General features: G+C 37.9%; 1 protein-coding gene across 1 annotated transcript; it reads left to right on the top strand.

Moving 5' to 3' along the window:
- Nucleotides 1–2,222: 2,222 nt before the first annotated feature.
- On the top strand, nucleotides 2,223–8,401 carry LOC101621209 (C-type lectin domain family 6 member A). Its single transcript, XM_012732333.1, is given in 6 exon segments — nucleotides 2,223–2,412; nucleotides 3,809–3,902; nucleotides 5,861–6,017; nucleotides 6,623–6,662; nucleotides 6,665–6,737; nucleotides 8,257–8,401. Coding segments are annotated over 6 exon segments (699 nt in total).
- Nucleotides 8,402–18,552: the final 10,151 nt, after the last annotated feature.

Here is an 18,552-nt window from a genome sequence, read left to right as displayed (position 1 = left end):
TACGAATAAATTATTTTAGGGCATATAATGCTTTCTAATTTGCTAGCTAAGATGACTAAGAATCAGAGAAATCTTGTGCCAGGAAATGAACAAAGGTTCTGAATATTTTTGTTGAAATTCTCATGAGTAATTTTGGATATGTTTCTCAATTTCCTCTTTATCCTTTTATTTTTTGAATGACTGAACTTTAGTTCAAACCACGACTTCTTCTTTCAAGCTATTCTTTATATTGCAAGCTTCTTAGTCTCATCAGTGTTTGGCAGTTTGTCTCTGAGCTCTGATCTCACTGAATGAGGCCAGATCCTTGAGTAACGTCTTCAGGAAGAGAGGCACAAGGGGTTCCTGTACCTTCTGAACACAAAGAGCCCCACATAATGGTGCAAGAAGGAGAACTTCGGGGTAGAGTGAGCATTCCTTTTTCTTTTTTTCTTTTTTACAAATAAAAATCAGTGCTGTTTATTCAAAGCATATTTACATTTAGGTTGTTATTTTGATTTTTATTGGAAAATGATGTACCAGTTATTGAAAAATTAGACCACGAGGAACATCATAGAGCTTTATTTGGGTTTGAGTACAAGTTGATATGGATTGGTTTGAAGACTAAAATAACCCAGTTGGCTTGGGAGTATTTTGGGACTAAACTAACTTGATGTTTAGTAGATTACTGATCAATAATATATGTTCCAGTTTTCCAAGGACACTTTTCCCTCTCTATAACCCAAGTAACTTAAACTTGGGAAAGATAATTCAGATTTCAAAATGAAGAGAAATCATATCACATTGTACCTTGCAAAATGCCTTATAATTTTGCTGTTTTCTCTCATGACATTTTATGTTCAGATAACTCATTTGAAAATATTAAGGTCCTTATGAAAAAAATATTTAACAAAATATTTGCTACAATTTCCCATTTGGGCAAATACCTGGGCGCCATCTTGTATAACATCACAGGATGACTTTGGTAGGTGGTATCCATGGAATTGTGTAGTACCCAAATTGTCAGCCCTCTGAGGCTGATGAACTTTGATAATTACTAAAGGGGCAATGAAAGGATAACTTTTGTCCATAAAATGCCTAAGATACTTGTTCTTCTAGGCCCTTCCTGGTGGCGCAGCAGGTTAAAGCACAGCACTAAGAAGCTACAGCCACTTCAGCGTGAGTTCCATCCCGCCCCGAGGTGATCCACAGAGGGTGCAGACCTTTCCTAACTCGCGAGCTGCTCCCTTCAGCATTGTACTTCCTCAGTTTGTTCTGCTCCCTACTCTGTCTCTGGTGAATCCGCTCACCACCCCTCACCTCTGGCCTGTACCCCGGTTCTAGCATTCCTTTTCTTACTTCCTGAAAAGTAAGAAAATCTGCTAAGAGTCATCTAGCAAGAAGAGGTAGACTGAAGGGATGGAAATAGACCTCATGGCAGAGTGTTAGGAAGTTGAAAGAAATAATAATTCTTTCCAGCCAGAAGTACTTTTAAAAAAAATCTGGCCCTCCCTGGTGGCGCAGCGGGTTGAAGCACAACACTGAGAGGCTGGGGCCACTTCCGCATGAGTTCGATTCCTGCCTGCCCCGGGGGTGACCACATGGCTGGCAGACCTCTCCTGACCCGCCCGCTGCTCCCCTTAGCAGTGTACTTCGATCTGCCTGTTCTGTACCCCACTCTGTCTCTGGTGAATCCTCTCACTGCCCCTGAGTCTCTGGCCTGTACCCCAGTTCTGTATGTACAAATAAATAAAAAAAATAAAAAAAAATACCAAAGTCAAATATCAATGCAGTGCTATGAGTAGTGAGAGACTAAAGAGGTGCTTTGCAAAGACCATATGAATGTAACATTTAAGAAGGAGAAAAGTGGCCGTTGCTAAAATCCAAGTAGTTTTGGATTTTAAAGCTACTACCTGTTCTTTTATTCTTTTTTTTTTTTTTTTTAAGATTTATTTACTTATACTTACAGAACTGAGGTACAGGTCAGAGGTGCAGGAGAGTTGAGAGAATTTACCAGAGACAGAGTAGGGAACAGAATAGGCCGACTGATGAAGTACACTGCTGAGGGGAGCAGCCAGTGGGTCAGGAGAGGTCTGCCGCGCCATGTGGATCACCTTGGGGCGGGGATCAAACTTTCATTGAGGTGGCTGCTTCTAGCTTGCAGTTCTACACCCTAACCCGTTGCACCACTATGGAGGGCCCTATAAACTTATTCTACGGTAGTTTCTAAGTTTTTTTGTTGCTTTATGTTGAATTATTCTGAGGGTCTTTATCTGCTCCAAGCTGAAGGAGTTCCGGCTTCCCGGCATCTGAGTAACTGCATTTATCTTCCTGGTGTGACGAAGAAAGCTGTGTGGTGCTCTCAGGTGAGGCTGTGGGCTGTTGCTGTGACTTGCATAGTGCTCCTCAGTGCTTGTTTCATCATGAACTGCATGGGTAAGTGCCTCATGGAGAAGTCACTTCTCGTGTTCCTTATGCTTGTCATGTTCTACAATATTCCCAACGTTATGTTCTCCTTCCCCCATTCACATGTGAGCTCTTGCTTGCAATGGCATGTCTCCTTGATTTGCCCTCCCATTTTTCTTCTTCCTCTGTCTTTCGATAATTGTCTTTGCCGCCAAATTTACTTCACCTGTTTACTTTTGTTTGCATTTACTTTTGTTTGCATTTCCCTTGAATGTGTGTGACTTGTGGCCATCCTCTAAGACAACGTCTTTTGCTCTGTGGACAGGAGTGCTGCTCCCTGTTCTTCAGTCACCAAGGCCTCTACTGAGAGTGCAGCCATACGTGCTTTTGGAATCGCAATCCTTTAGAGTGAGGTCTTTGCTGTTCCTATGGAAGTGTTTTCCAATATAAAATGAAAAGTATTCAAATAAAATATTGCAGATCTTTAGGAACGGAATATTCCTTCAATGTTCAACTTGCCTCCAGATAAATATTTCAAATTCATTTTGTGAGAAGGGTCATAGATATTTTTGCTCATAATCTACAATTTGATTCCCTATTCATTAATAATGATATTCAAATGTTTTTGGATAACCTGGGAGAGGAGTGAACATGACTTCCATGTTTGAAGTTCTCTCTGAGATGTAAGTAAATCTCATAATCTTAATAAAACACAGTAACTATTACTGAAATTAGACTTTGCTTTACTTTTCATGGTCAAATGTAAGAGAGAAGGGGGTTTAAGAATAGTTATTTCATTAATAAAGGAGCAGCAGATACTCAGGGTGTAAGACAGAGACTAAAAGACAGTTGGAAAGGTTTGAAAATATTGACCTTTAGTAGTCGAAGGACAAGAAACAAATGAGTGAAAATCAAGTCAGGACCTGACTTGAGTGAAAAATCAAGTCACATAAAAGATCATACGCATGTGAAACACTCGTGTTGCTAAATGTTCAAATGTTCAAAGACTCCCCTTGGTTGTTATTTACTCTACATGTTTATCTGTAGCTACTAGCAATCAGAAAACTTAAAAAAATACATTGAAATAAACTACATGCTTCAGAAAGGAGACAGAGGCATCCAGTGAGTCAACACATATTTATTGGTAACTTTGGGAACATCACTGTTCTAAGTTTATGATTAATTGATATGGAAAGCAGAACCTATATCCTAGGAAACAGAGCTTAAAATTCAATGGAGAATGAGCAAGGAAAGGGTAGGCTTATTAAAATAATGAGGAGTTAACAACATAAAGCATTAATTCTGCACATTGGGCTGTTGTAGCGAATCCTGGCACTTAGGGATAAACCAGCTTGGCACAAATTTATGATTCATAAAGCTTATTGTAATTGAATGAAAGACTTTAATCCTTCTTATTCCTCCACAGCGACTTACCACTTCACATATGGCAAAATCAACAAAATGTTGTCTCTACTACACACATATTCAAGTCTAACTTGCTTCAGTGAAGGCACAAGCACAACACATAAGGTACTGCTCTATTTAACCAGACTCTCTTCTTTCAGTGAGAGGTCAAGTTGAGCTCAAGGTTGGATTATTCTCTTTTTAAAAATATCTTTCAAATGCCCCTAAACATATAAGTTTGAATCAGGCTATAGATTTGCCCTCAAAGCCATTTTCCCTCCAGTCTCTTGATCTCAATAAATGTTACCAAAATGTATCATGTACTTTACTCCAGCCAATTCTGGAATTATTATAAAAAATTATTTGTAATGGTCTGCTGGAAATTTTATTAGGTCAAGATTAATATATAGGATCATTTGCAAGGAGTTGTCATTTCTCAGACAATAGTCATTAACTTTCTCAATTTCTGGGAAGTGCATCTAAAAGACTTTAATAAGTTTTATTATATGACTACTAATTATAACAGCTTTTAAATACTATCAGAGCACTTTGATTAACCTATTATTAGACAAATTAGGGACATAATACTTTATTGAAGTAAGCGTGCCTTTTTGACAAATGCTTCTATTTATCACAGCTTTAAATTTTTGTCAACTTTGGCTCTGAAGATTTAGCATATTTAACATATGGAAAATGTTTGACAAAACTAACCTCCCCTATCTAAACAGTCAGCCAGTTTAAACTTTTTGAATTAAAATAATGTGTTAATATGCTAATAATAAAATAAATTGTTAAATTAAAGTAATATTATCTTAATAAGATAATCTGTTAAATGTTTCAGAAGCATTATGAAAAAATAATCTTTAATAATGAACAGAATGCACAATTAATAAAGATTTCTAAAAGTGGTCAATGTTGAATGATATACATATGGTCAATTTTAACTCAAATATTATAAAAGGAAGAATAAGTGTGTAGATTGTTTCTCACAATTCTGTGCATAAGAAAGTGTCAAGATAAAAAAATGAATAAAATAAAGTTACATGTAACAACATGAATGAAGCTTAGTAGTGTGAATGAAAAAGACAAAGATGTATATAAATCCTTTAAAAAATTTAAAACCCAACAAATATAGTCAACTTATTACTTAGGTATACATGTAAATATATATTATATGTACACATGTGCATATATGTCCTAACATATACATATATTTGCTACATTTAGATAGAGGTAGTTAAAATATGTCAGTGGATTTATATATGGTTAGGCATAAGAGAGTGGCAATTTGGTGCTTCTAAGGGGAAAAGAAAGAAAACTGCTATGATTAAACTCTTAAATGCTTGATACTTTCTGAAAGTCATCATTATGTAATGTTTATAATCAATTATTCCAATCAGAAGGAGGGAGGAGTGTGAGGGACTGTGGTGATAATGTGCAGGCGAATTGGGGGAGGGGGAAGTAAACATTGTTTAAAAATGAACAACAATGTAGATAGATATATAAATTAATAAATTTAATTAAAAAATTGCTTTATTTTACTTTGTCGTAAAGTCTTTAAATTGTGACTGCTATTATTTCCACTTTAAAGATGAAATAATTGATTTTCCCAAGGACATATATATAATAAATAGTGGAGCTAGAATTGTAAATGAGGCATAATTCTATTCTCCTATATAAACATTATCAACTCCATTTAAAAAATTCTGAGGCTCTGTGGTTTGCCCAGATCTGATGCCAAATTCACTTGTGTTTGTCACTTTTAACTTTGAGAGAAATTGGTGCTTTAACAGATAAGTCTTATGAAGAACAGACCAATAAAACAAAACTGTGTATAGTGACTTTGGATAAAATATCTAGAACAACTCTCCAGGTAAGCTTTAGTAAACATTAAGGATTGCATGTTAAGGAATGTTTATTTAAAATTAATTCTATGGGACAAAATCATATCATTCAGGGTAAATTAAGCATGCCTCTGGAAAATAGCCATAGAGCCTCGGAATGTTATGTTTCTAGAACATACCTCTTTAAAACAATTTGTCTCACCTGGCACTGACCCTTTTCTTTCATGCAACACAGAAAAAATCTGGGGGTGCTGTCCAGGGACCTGGAAATCATTTGGTTCCAGCTGCTATCTCATTTCTACTGAACAGAATTTTTGGATGAAGAGTGAACAGAACTGTGTTGGGGTAGGGGCTCATTTGGTGCTGATTGGCACAGAAGCTGAGCAGGTACTCCCTTTGTTTTTTGTTTTTGTTTGTTTGTTTTTAAGATTTATTTATTTGTGCATACAGAACTGGGGTACAGGCTAGAGGTGTGGGGGCGGTAAGAGGATTCACCAGAGATAGAGTGGAGAGCAGAACAGGCAGATCAACGAAGTACACTGCTGAGGGGAGCAGCGGGCGGGTCAGGAGAGGTCTGCTGTGCCATGTGGGTCACCTTCAGGGCCGGGTTTTGAACTTGCACTGAAGTGGCTACAGTTAGCTTGCAGTGCTGCATCCTAACCCATTGTGCCACCAGGGAGGGCCCAGGATGTTCTTCATTTTTAAGACTGAGTAATATTCCATTCTTGTGTTGGTGGGCATTTGGGAAGCTTCTAACACTTGGCTATTGTGAGCCCATTTTCAAGTACTTCAGATATAGTCCCAGAGTGCAATTGCTTGGCCAAATAGTAATTCTAATCTTAATGTTTTGAGACGCTACCATACTCTTAACACAGTGGCTGCACTGTTTTACAGTCTAGGCAGTACACAGTGCTCGGGTTCAGGGCACCAAGCCCAGAGGGCATTTCAGTCTGGAAATTTCTGGCTATGAATCTTTCTTTATATTCGTGCAGAATTTCGTTGTCCAACATCTGAATGAAAGCTTTTCTTAATTTCCAGACTCTCAGATCCACAAGGGAATAACAACTGGCAATGGATTGATCAGATGTCTTTTACAGAAAATGTCAGGTGAGTGTAGACTCAAATTCACAAGCCAACGGGCCTTGTGTACTTAAGAAATTTAGGGCAATTTCATTAGTAGGAACTATCACTAATAACAGATACTAATTATTAAACTCTTACTAAGCATATGCATTATCTCAAACATCATGAAAAGTTCTTTTTCATAACTCATTTTCTTAGTGAAAAATTGGGTAACTTGACCAAGGTCAATAAATGAGTGAGATGAGAAATTGCTGCTCTAAACAAATATAGACACTTCAGTAAATTTTTCACCAATTAATTTAAAATATCTGAGTCAAAACTATGTTCAGTTCTGGTAGGAAAATTATGTAACAATACCATACAATTGTGGTTTAAAATGCCAGGATTTTAATTTTACATTATCTCATTTGATTTGCACACAATATTGAGAATCATTTGGGGGAACTTATTATGATTTTTATCTTTATACATACATAATACCTGGGGGATTGAATTACTTCCTTAAGATCAAAATAGTCACTTACAAAATTCAATCTCTTAATTGCAAAAATAAAGTCCTGCTTCCTACCCTCATCGCAAATTTGTATTTTCTCTTTTCCAGAATCAATCTCCCTATGTTTAAGGTAACTCCATGAGAATAGGGATACTTAGAAAGGTGGTAAAAGTTTACAACCACTAAGAAGGGAATTGTTTAATTACTGAAGTCAGGATCAGTGTTCTGCATAGAGGAGGAAGTATAAAGATCCAAGTCTAAAGGAAAGGGCCAAGGACACTCTTATTTCCTAACAATTTTACCAGGAAAATGTTAGCGTAGCAAATATAAAAGCCTGTGTCTGCTCCTGAGGTTGCTGAGGAGGGTGGTGTGAGACAAGGGAGACAATCATTAGGATGTTTTTTCACCTGAAACCCGAGTCTGTTCAGCTGAAATGCTATATAATTTTTTTTTATTTGTACATACAGAACTGGGGTACAGGCCAGAAGCTCAGGGGCGGTGAGAGGCTTCACCAGAGACAGAGTGGGGAGCAGAACAGGCAGATCGACGAAGTACACTGCTGAGGGGAGCAGCGGGCGGGTCAGGAGAGGTCTGCCGCTCCATGTGGTCTCCCCGGGGGCAGGCGGGAATCGAATTCATGCCTAAGTGGCTTTAGCTTCTCAGTGCTGTGCTTTAACCCGCTACGCCACCAGGGAGTGCCCAATAAGTAAGCTGAAATGCTATATTCTTTTTTTTTTTTTATTCATACAGAACTGGGGTACAGGCCAGAGATGCGGAGGGTGAGAGGCTTCACCAGAGACAGAGTGGGGAGCAGAACAGGCAGATCGACGAAGTACACTGCTGAGGGGAGCAGCGGGCGGGTCAGGAGAGGTCTGCCACGCCACGTGGTCACCTCCGGGGCAGGTGGGAATCGAACTCATGCAGAAGTGGCTTTAGCTTCTTAGTGCTGTGCTTTAACCCGCTGCGCCACCAGGGAGGGCCGCTATATTCTTTTTAATCAATCACTACACACTCGCTGATGACATATTTTCACCCTTTGTTTCTCTTTAGATTTTGGCACCAAAATGAACCCAATTTTTCTGCAGAGCAATGTGATATAATAGTTTTCTGGACTCATAAAGGATGGGGTTGGAATGATGCTTTCTGTGATACTAAGAGGCATTCAATATGTGAGATACAGAAGATTTACTCATGAATGGAACTTTATTAGCACCTTTAAAATAGAGACCTAGCATAAAATGATAATTGCCTTTCATAATTATGTATAATCTTTGTCACAGAGGTTCAATAAGATCTATAGATGCCTTTCTCTCATCAACTGTCTCTTTCCCAGTTTCCTTTTTTCCCACTAGTGATAGAATGACCTCTTCCTACCTTTGTTTTTTCTTTCTTCATTCATTTCTTCCCTTTCTTCATCCTTACTTTCACAAACATTCCTTGTGCCACAGATTGGTTCTGTTTTGACTATTAGACTTTTTAAGAAGATAACATTTAAAAATTGTGACCTTCCTTTCTTAAAATGCCATAGAAAACACCTTGGTTACTATGGTAATGGAATGGCATCATCTGAAGACCCAATCCAATAATTTGATCTCTTTTCTAGATGGCTCATACATGTGGTTAGTAACTTGGTATTGATTGGTAGGAGGCCTTAGTTCCTCACCACATAATTCTACTTGAGTGTCCTCATAGAATGGTGGCTGACTTCTGCCAGAGCAAGTAATCCTAAAAAGCAAATAAAAGCAATATGTATTCTATAGTCTAGTCTCAGAAATCAAAGAGCATAATTTCTGGTGCATTCTACTGGCCACATAGACTAACCTGGCCATAATAAAGAAAGGGACTACTCAAAGGCATACATGGGTGAGATAGGTAGTCAGGAGACTACAAAATATGCTCATATTATTTAGGTGCATATGGGGCAAAAGTGAAAACAAATCAAGGATTTGGGAAATACAAAAATCAATACAACAGGCACACTTGAATGGAAAGTAGGGGGTAGGACTTTTTGATGATGTAATAAAGAAGCTTATAATACAATGAATAACCTCCAGTGGAGAACTACACATATGGTAGCAAGTCTCTTCATACTCTTTTCTGAGAGTTATAGTCTTATACCACTTTCCCAGTCTTTCTTGATATCAATTTTCCAAACTTGTTTTTCAAGTCTCTGACCATCTAGTCACAGCATAAGATATTGACTGAGAATTTATGTAGATCCCTATTTTAAGCCTTGTTACCCAAATCTTAGCCGTTCCTTAAAAATGTGATTGATAGCAAAAGTTGCAGGTAACTAGAACCCATCATCCCTAATTTTAAATGACAATAGTAATTTTTTTTTAAAGATTTATTTATTTGTGCATACAGAACTGGGGTACAGGCCAGAGATGCAGAGGGTGAGAGGATTCACCAGGGACAGAGTGGGGAGCAGAACAGGCAGATCTACGAAGTACACTGCTGAGGGGAGCAGCGGGCGGGTCAGGAGAGGTCTGCCACACTATGCGGTCACCTCCGGGCAGGGGGCAATCTAACTCATGCGGAAGTGGTTTCAGCTTCTTAGTGCAGTGCTTTAACCCACTGCGCCACCAGGGAGGGCCAGTAATTCCTTTTTATTCCATATGGAAATTTTCTAAGTCACTGCTAAAACATTCACTTATATCATGTAAAAGAACACTTCTGTTTTCTTTCTATTCATAGCACTACTGTCCATACTTCTGACTCTGAATACTTTTTTTTCTGACCAGCCAAATGTGTTCCTAATGCAGAGATTTCTTGCACACCAATCAATTCTGAATCATCTGCTAGATGTCCTATAACTCAAGTTAGTTATGATACTATCTGCCTAGAGTTAACATTAGATCCCTCATGTGGAATATTTAAGCCCATATTTCCCTACAACCCCCTTCAGATGTTAATTGAAAGTCCAATGTTTCTGACATACTGGCTGGATTGGATGTTCCCATTATCCTCTCCTTGGGTTGGACTAATGTGCTAGAGCAGCTCATACAACTCAGGAAAATAGATGATTGATGAGATTTCTGGTTTGGATGTTAGATGAATGAACAGCCACATGAAGGGATACATAAGGTGAGTTCAGAAGGGTCTTGCACACAGAAGCTTCCATCCTCATGAAATTTGGAATGTACCATTGTCCTAGCCCAGGGATGTTGTGGCACAAAAGGAAATCATCTTGTACCTTCTGGATTCTTCTGGCAAATAATCAAATAAGCATCAGAGAGACTGATAAGATAAAAAGCCATTAATAACAATCACAGCTCTTGTGTACATGGAAAAATCACAGAGGACTGAATAGCTGCTTATGTGGCTTCAGATACCATCTTAAATAGCTTAGCTAGGACTAGGGAGGTTGTAGAAAAAGGAGGTCAGTGTTGACTGATATAAACAAGTATACTTCTGTCTTCTCCATTGAAAAGAGGACAGGGCATTTGGTCTTCCTGGTATAGACCTTTACAGAGAAATTCATAAATGACTTGGCGAGAAATCTTCACTCTTTCCCCTGGACTTTAAATTATTCTTCAATCTTTGATTGGGTGCATCCTCCATTTCCAAGGAGAACAGAAAACTGATAGCTGATGTTGCAGAATCTGCTGTCTCTTGTCCCTGAATAAAGTGCTGATCTCATCAAAACCCTGGAGGAATTTGCATGATACTTAGCTTGCTCATGGGCTTTCATTTATTATTAATTATTCTTCCATTAGAAAATTTCCATCAAGAAATAAAAGTCTCATATTCTTGAGGGTTTTGTATATTCAGTATTATTCCCCTGAGAATATTGGAAATCAATGGTCTTGAATAAGAAAAAGGGCCCATAAGTTAGAGTCTCACCCAGCTTTTTCTACTGCATCAGGGATATGCTGCCTCTGACATTCCAGAACTATTGTGTCATCTTTCCTTGTTTTGACAATTTTTATGTTATGTAGCTAAGGAAATCATAAGATACTTTTTTCCAGCATGGGGCTTACATTAACCTTGATTCATGAAGACTAGTTAGCAACCTCCTCTATTCCTTGAAAATTCAAGAATTCTGTTTCAAAAAGCATATCTGTATGATAAAAAATTTATGCATCCCCACATGGCGCGGCAGACTTCTCCTACCACCTGCTGCTCCCCTTGGTCATGTACTTGTCAGTCGGCCTGTTCTGCTCCCCACTCTGTCCCTGGTGAATCCTCTCACTGCCCCAGCACCTCTGGCCTGTACCCCAGCTCTGTATGCATAAATAAATAAATCTTAAAAAAAAATCAATGATCCCTTAGAGGGCAGGTGCTGTCTTCATACTATTAGTATCTTCTGGAAAGGAGTCTAGACCCAATTTTTGTGACAGCTGCTACCTGGCTCGTGTTTATATAATTTTTCCTTTATTCTATTAATGTGCTATATCATATTTTTCCTTTACTGTGTTATATCTTATATCACATTTCTTTATTTTCATATTTTGATCTATCCTTACATCCCAAGGATAAATTGAACTTGCCACATAAAACTACTAATTGTACTTTTGAATTTGTTTTGCTAATATTTTGTTGATCAAGGATATTGTCCTATAACTTTCTAATCTCTCAGTGTCTCTGTCTGACTTGCATATAAGAGTAATACTGACCTTATACAATGAGTTTGGAAGTGTTTCTTCCTCTTCAATTTTTTGGGGAAGAGTTTGAGAAGGTGCAGGATGAGGTTTATAACTCAATATGCCGACCCCTTACTTGGGTCTGTTGCTTATCATTACAATTACAGTATATTACAGCCCACATTATAATAATGTAAGCATATAATTCAATTGGCATTAAATGGGGAAAGGTTTATGAACACTAAGCTTAGGTCAGGAACTAGTGAGAGCAGAGGCATTTGGGGTCCAGCACTGTTTGTAGGGGGAGGGAGTGCTGCTTCTCTGGGAGAGCCTCAGGCAGCAGACCCAACTGCTGAAGTGGGCTTTGGAAACCCCACAGGTCTGGTGTCCAAAGCAGCTCAGATTGGCTTATTTCAGCACTTACATTTGTACTGCTCCATGGAAGTGTTACCAGACCCACCCATTAGTTGTTGGGCTTGGACTCTAGGAATATCCAGGCTTTTATCTGTCCTTGCCTCATGTGTCTATTGATCAATGTCTTCATAAACAAGAGGTTGCTCTCATTTTCAATTGTTACTACATTTCAATTACACCCCTTTTCTGATCAGTCAGGATCATTAAAATATCAATACATATAACAAGGCCTCATATTAATTCTTAAGTGTGTAGTTAAATTCACCTATGAAACATCTGGTCTGGGGTTTTTATTGACTGGGAAAAGTTTGATTACTAATGCAATCCTCTTGCTCATTATCAGTCTGTTCAGATTTTCTATACTTCAATCTTAGTGAGATGTGTGTTTTAGGAATTCATCTGTTTCTCCTGAAGTTTCTAATTTTTGGAAGAAAACTGTTCTGAATAGTCTCTTGTGATTCATGACTCAAAAGTAGGATAGAGGGTGGTTAGCACTTTACATAATTACATAATCTCTGTGTTGCAATCTTTAATCTTAAAAAATGCATTGAAGTAATATTGATTTGTAACATGTAGTTTCAGATATACATTATGAGAAGTCACCAGCTTGTGGACCAAAATATTTTAAGAAAAGAGAATTCTACTTTTTGCTCTGCATTTCAAGTTGGTGTCTCCTCCAACAGCAGGGGACAATGGCTTTGTTTGTATGAAGAAATCCGGTGGCAAGAAGTGAAGAGAAATCTGGAAAGTACATCTCTGTCATGCTTATGAGATGCTGGAAGGACTCAGTGTCCTGGTCGTACCCTCTAGAAGAGTCCTTTCAGGATAAAAGATTCAAATAACCATAGGTCTTTCCATCTTCCCAACCACAATGAACTCTGTCTGACTGAGTTAACTTTATAAGATCAAGGGATCTGATCTTTATCAATTAACTAAGAATTCTAGAAACCAAACTCCTTGAGTGCTGGAAATTAACTATATACCATCTTTTCTTTGTTAAAAGACAATTTTTTTTAACTATTATAAAAAATTTTTTTTGCACTATTCCATGTGCCTACCTTATATAAGCACAGGCCAAACCACTGATGGTGGACAAGTAGCTCAGAAAAAATTTGAAGATATAAAATTTTTTTTTCAGTGTCAATCTTTATTTATTTATTTATTTTATTACAAAGTTTATTTTTACATCATTTTGCACATTTTTTTTTTCCATCTTGATTGTAATCCCCGCGGGTTTCCCATCACCAAATCACCCCTGTGCCACCACCAGAAGATATAAAATTTAAATAATAAATTAAAAAATAATTTTTAAAATAAAATTTAAAAATCCAAGTTCTGAAAGAGCAAATTTCTCTTTCTTGAAGTTGGCACAGAGAAGAGCATATTTAAGTTACAGAGAGCTGGCATTAAATGGTCAGTGTCATGACATGAGAAAGAATGTGAAAGAACAGGAGGGGTTGTGAGAGGGCCGTGTTCTGCTGGGCTGTAAGAACATAAAGCGCTTTAGCCTGAAGCAAATATAATGAAATGAAAGGGACTAATCCCCCTTTCTCTTTCCCAGTGACTCACTAAAACTCTGCATAATGGAAAATTGACAAGGATTTTTTTAGGACCTGTCTGTTAAACGCAGTCCTGCTGAATGAGGTCTCTTTCCCAGAGAAATCAGACTTCGTGTTCTAATGTCCACATTCCCACTCAGTATGACCTCCCTCCATTCTAAGTTCTCAGAAAGTAGGTCTTGCTTTTTTCTCCTGGTGATCTTCAATAGGTATTTTAAATTGAAATGTTGACATGAGGTCCTAGATTTTATTTTAAAGCATTGCCTATTCTAGTAACCCCCATCTTAATAAGGGAGTTTATTATGTACCCAGGTGCTCAAACTATAAAATGTCAGTTCTCAGCAATTTCCCTCTTTTTATCCCCTACTTTATACCGGATGCAGCCGATTGATAATGATGCTATAGACTAGGGAAGTTGCCACCAAGGTTCATTGTGAATCCCCCATAGACATACCGTAGACATTCCCTCTTCTTTGGGAGCCAGTCTTATGACTGAATGACCCTTGTGATTCTAATTATGATTTTAGCATTACCTACAGGAAACTCTGAATAAAACAACAAGGTGTATTACAGGTCCTGAAAAGTACAAGCCTGGGGCCACACTAGAGGTCATGACTTGAGAGAGAGCAGATTTTGGCTCTGCTTTTAGGGTGGTTAAGGATGGGGGTACTAGGATTTTTGTGGGCTGTTCTTGGTATATTTAAAGCACAAGAATGCTAAATGATGGAAGAACACCAGGGACTATGACTATGGTGTTGGCTCATGGGTCTTGGTGGTGGGAGACTATATAGAACAATGAGGTAAGGAAATAAAAAGTGAAAACTAGGAAAAAATTAAGAATGTGAATTAAAGAGTGGAAACAGGGAAATCAGGCAGCCAAATGGTCAGTTATCTAAATCAACCAGTGATCTCCAAAGGGAGCGCAGGGTGGGAGCTTTCTGGCTCTCTTTTCAAATTAGTGGTTGGCTATGTGTTTACGCCATCTTGACTTACATGCCTTGAGATATCCATCTTGATGTATGTGCCCTGGCATCAAACGCTTAAGCCAGGCATTTGTTTACAATAAACAAACCCCAATTGTCAGACTCTTACACATACTCCCTCATTTAATCTACTCTTTCTTTCCTCCCTTCCTTCTTCTTCCCCTCTTCCCCACCCCTCACTCTTTCTTTCCTTTGTTAAGATATTTCTGACATATAAAAATTGTGTATTTTAAGATGTACAATATGCTCTTGTGATACATGTTTATATTGTGACATCACCAATATCAATAACTTTTCACTCCCACCTAGCTATGTGTGTTGAAAAGATTTAATTTAGCGTTATAACAAATTTCTCATTTTTGAAATGTATTAATATATTTTCATGTCATTCACTTTTGTCATCTTAGCAAATTTCAAGTGTATAATGCTGTACTGCTAGTTACTATCTCCATGCTCTATGTTAGCTCTCCAGTATCATTCATCTACTGTATTTTAAATTTTCTAACCTTGGCCAATACTCCCTCCTTCCTCCCTCACCCCTATACTGCCCTCCACAATGTAGTGGAGGTCTTATCCTGTGCAGCAAGGCCAAAAAAGAAATCAAAGCATAAAAACAGGTATGAAGAAGTAAAGCTGTATTTGCAGAGAACACAACTGTTTCTATAGGAAACCCAAATTTATGAAGAAACTACTAGAACTAATAACTAAATTTAACTATGTTGTAGAATGCAAGAACACTTCATAGGAATCAATTATATTTATATAGATATAATCAGAAAATATATGGGATATTAACAATCCTATTTATAATAGTGCCAAAGAGAAATATGTAGGGACAAATAGAGCATGGAAATTGTTCCAATAATTCTGTCAGATGCTATATATCCTACATTTGGTATGTTTCTATTAATCAGTTCCCTTTTCTGCCACTCTGTTCAGTTCTTCTGTGCTACAAGCTGGCGTTTCCCTAGAAATATCAACTACCCCCTTATGGGTCTATGTCATTTTTAAAGAGTCTAAGGGGAAGAAGGACTAGTCCTCACAGCAGAGCTCCCAGCAACAATAACCTCTATGGCTGCCTCTGCTGTAGGAAATTTCCTTGGTCTGGGTTCATCTTTAAGTCCTCAGTGAAATGCAGATCTGGGAGGAGGTCATTTAAGTAGGTTGATCCACCAGCTCTAGGACTTCTAACTTTGATTTCTCCTGCAAAGGGACAAATGGATATTGCTTGAACCACCCACATCCATAATGCAAAGGGAAGGCAGCAAGAGCTGTAAAGTAGCATATTACTGGCTCCTCTGTCCTGTTGCTCTTAATCTAGAATACGAGCCTCCACTTTACACATATGAACACAATATTCAGTCACACTAGGGATCTGTGGTTGTTTTTTTAAGATCCTGGAATACACGCTTCCTTTTGACTTTTATAGATTATGTAGAACTGGTTGAAGAACCCAGTATTCAGAGTTTGTCTTCCATGTATGCAGGAACCTGAGGTTCTGGGTTAGAATTTTTCATTTCTCAACTACAAATGCAAGCTAAAAATTGAAATTTGGGGGAAAAGTAGGCTTCATGTGACTGGTTTATCACAACCTTTAAATTACTACTGTGAGTTATTCATAAATGCCATTAAGTGATCTGCTACTGATTCTACTCCAATGAGAGAAACACAGAGAAAATAACCTCTCAGATCCCTTGGATTTAACCACAGAAATTCCAGTTAGCTATAAACATAACTGTTGGCTAATGTTGCTTATTTCAGAGTGTGAGATTTGTGGTTCAACCACAAAATCAGGAAGGATTTTTCCGCTTGAACAAATGACAAAAAAAAAAATGGGTGGTTAATTTTATTTTCTAAGGGATGAGTTATCAATTTGGGATCAGTGAAAGAAGCCCCAGTAAAGTTCTTATAAACTCGAAGTTCACAATAAAATTAAAAAACATAAAAACACCTCTATGCCTTTAAGAATCAGGTGAGTCAATAATTGTGTTAGTTCAAAGAAACTTGTTTTGGGTCAGGTTGGCAAATGATGACTCTGTTGTTGAAAGTAACGCGGCAGAAAGTACAGCAACAGGAACAAGATGTGGATTTTAGGAACAAACAAGTACAAACTGAGGAAACACTTGGAGACTGATGCTGTCACCCCCTCAGAGGTGGGGAAGGGTGCCTGCTTCTGAGGTAGGTGTAGTGTGCCTCAGATTAGAACTTGGTTCATTTTTTTTGTTCCCTACAAAACCATTTTATTCTACTTAAATAACCTTATGACTTTCTTTTCATCAGTCAGAATTTCATGACCCACACCTGCATAAGTCCTACTTCCCTTCACCCATTTTCTCTCCTCTGGTGGGGATGGTAGTCGTCGGCAAGTGTTCAGTACCTTGGGCCAGTAAAACACCGGGAGTCCCCCAAATGTCTGTGACATTGTAATTGTATCATTTCTTTGTCGTTTATCACCTGGAATGCCTTGATTTATTTGCCAGTGATTTTTTTTTAATTAAACTTTTAAATTTTCTTACATTGTTATTTATTTTTGTGCAATATTTGATTTCTCCCCTCGGGTGTAGGCCCCATAAGTCTCCCGCCAGCACCTCACCTGGGAGCTGTCAGCATGGCTCCTGTGCTCTTCTCTCCCCTGCTAGATGTTTCTATCTGTGGCTTGCCTGCCTGCAAATTTTGGTGTTTTGGTTTTTTTTTTGACCATTTATTCAATTTCCCTATTTTTTCCCTATACATGAAACATTGAAAATTTTCTTTTTCCTTTTGACTTATTTTACTGACCATAACCTCTTGTAGCTCCATCCATGTTGCTGCGATTGGCATGAGTTTATCTTTTTTTATTTCAGTCGAGATACTTTTTAAGAAGAGACACTTGGGCTCAACTGCTCTTGTTTAATCAGCAGCTTTCATCTGGGGTGGGGAGAATAGATACCTGATTCTTTTCATTTACTTAATGGTTACCAGCATTAATTGAATTGTTTCCGGCAACTTGCTTAAGGTGGACCATTAATGCTTATAATATTATTATCAACTCAGAGTTACTTATATTTGATGGGTGTGAATGTATTGGAATTATTCACATCGAAGCTGCAGTAGTACCATCATTAGCCAGAGGCAGATTATGCAAGCTGGTTCCTGATTATTTTTGACATTGAGAGCTTCCTGGCTATTTAGTAGCGTACCAGGGTCATCTCCTCTATTTCTTGCCCAAGACATGAAATCATCCATTTCTATGAAAAGCCCAACTTTCTCTAGGTAAAAAATAGCATTTTAAGACCACAGCCATGGGATCATTGTTCATCTGGAATAGTTTTAGAATATAAATACCTTATAAATGCATACTGATGCCTTTAATTCAATTCACGACTGGCTTGTCAGTAGCTAAATTGTGATACGAATATATTTTTATTAGCATAAACAAGTTAAGTCTTTCCATATTTCTTCCTGATATTAAGACTATCCACAATGATGAATGAATAATTACAATGGTATACAACTGCCTTCCAAAATATATAGGTTATCACTGTATTTTAAGGTGGACTTTCAGGTGTGGAAATAGTTTTCTGTAACTGCATGCCAAGAGGTTACAACAGGTATAATATTGGAGCATTTATAAGCACTTTATTTTAATTTTCTAGTTGTCTTTTGCCTCATAAATTTGATTTAGTCAAAATTGAGGCGTTCTGGTCCTCCTTGGTGGCGCAGCGGGTTAAAGCACTGCACTGAGAAGCTAAAAAGCCACTTCCGCATGAGTTCAATTCCCGCCTGCCCCGGAGGAGACCACATGGTGTGGCAGACCTCTCCTGG

Source organism: Condylura cristata, unplaced genomic scaffold (assembly GCF_000260355.1).
Source record: "Condylura cristata isolate star-nosed mole 26May11 unplaced genomic scaffold, ConCri1.0 scaffold00034, whole genome shotgun sequence".
In the NCBI taxonomy this organism is placed as follows: Eukaryota; Metazoa; Chordata; class Mammalia; order Eulipotyphla; family Talpidae; genus Condylura; species Condylura cristata.
Note: the sequence above shows the minus strand (reverse complement) of the source record. Positions and strands in the feature narration are given on the sequence as shown.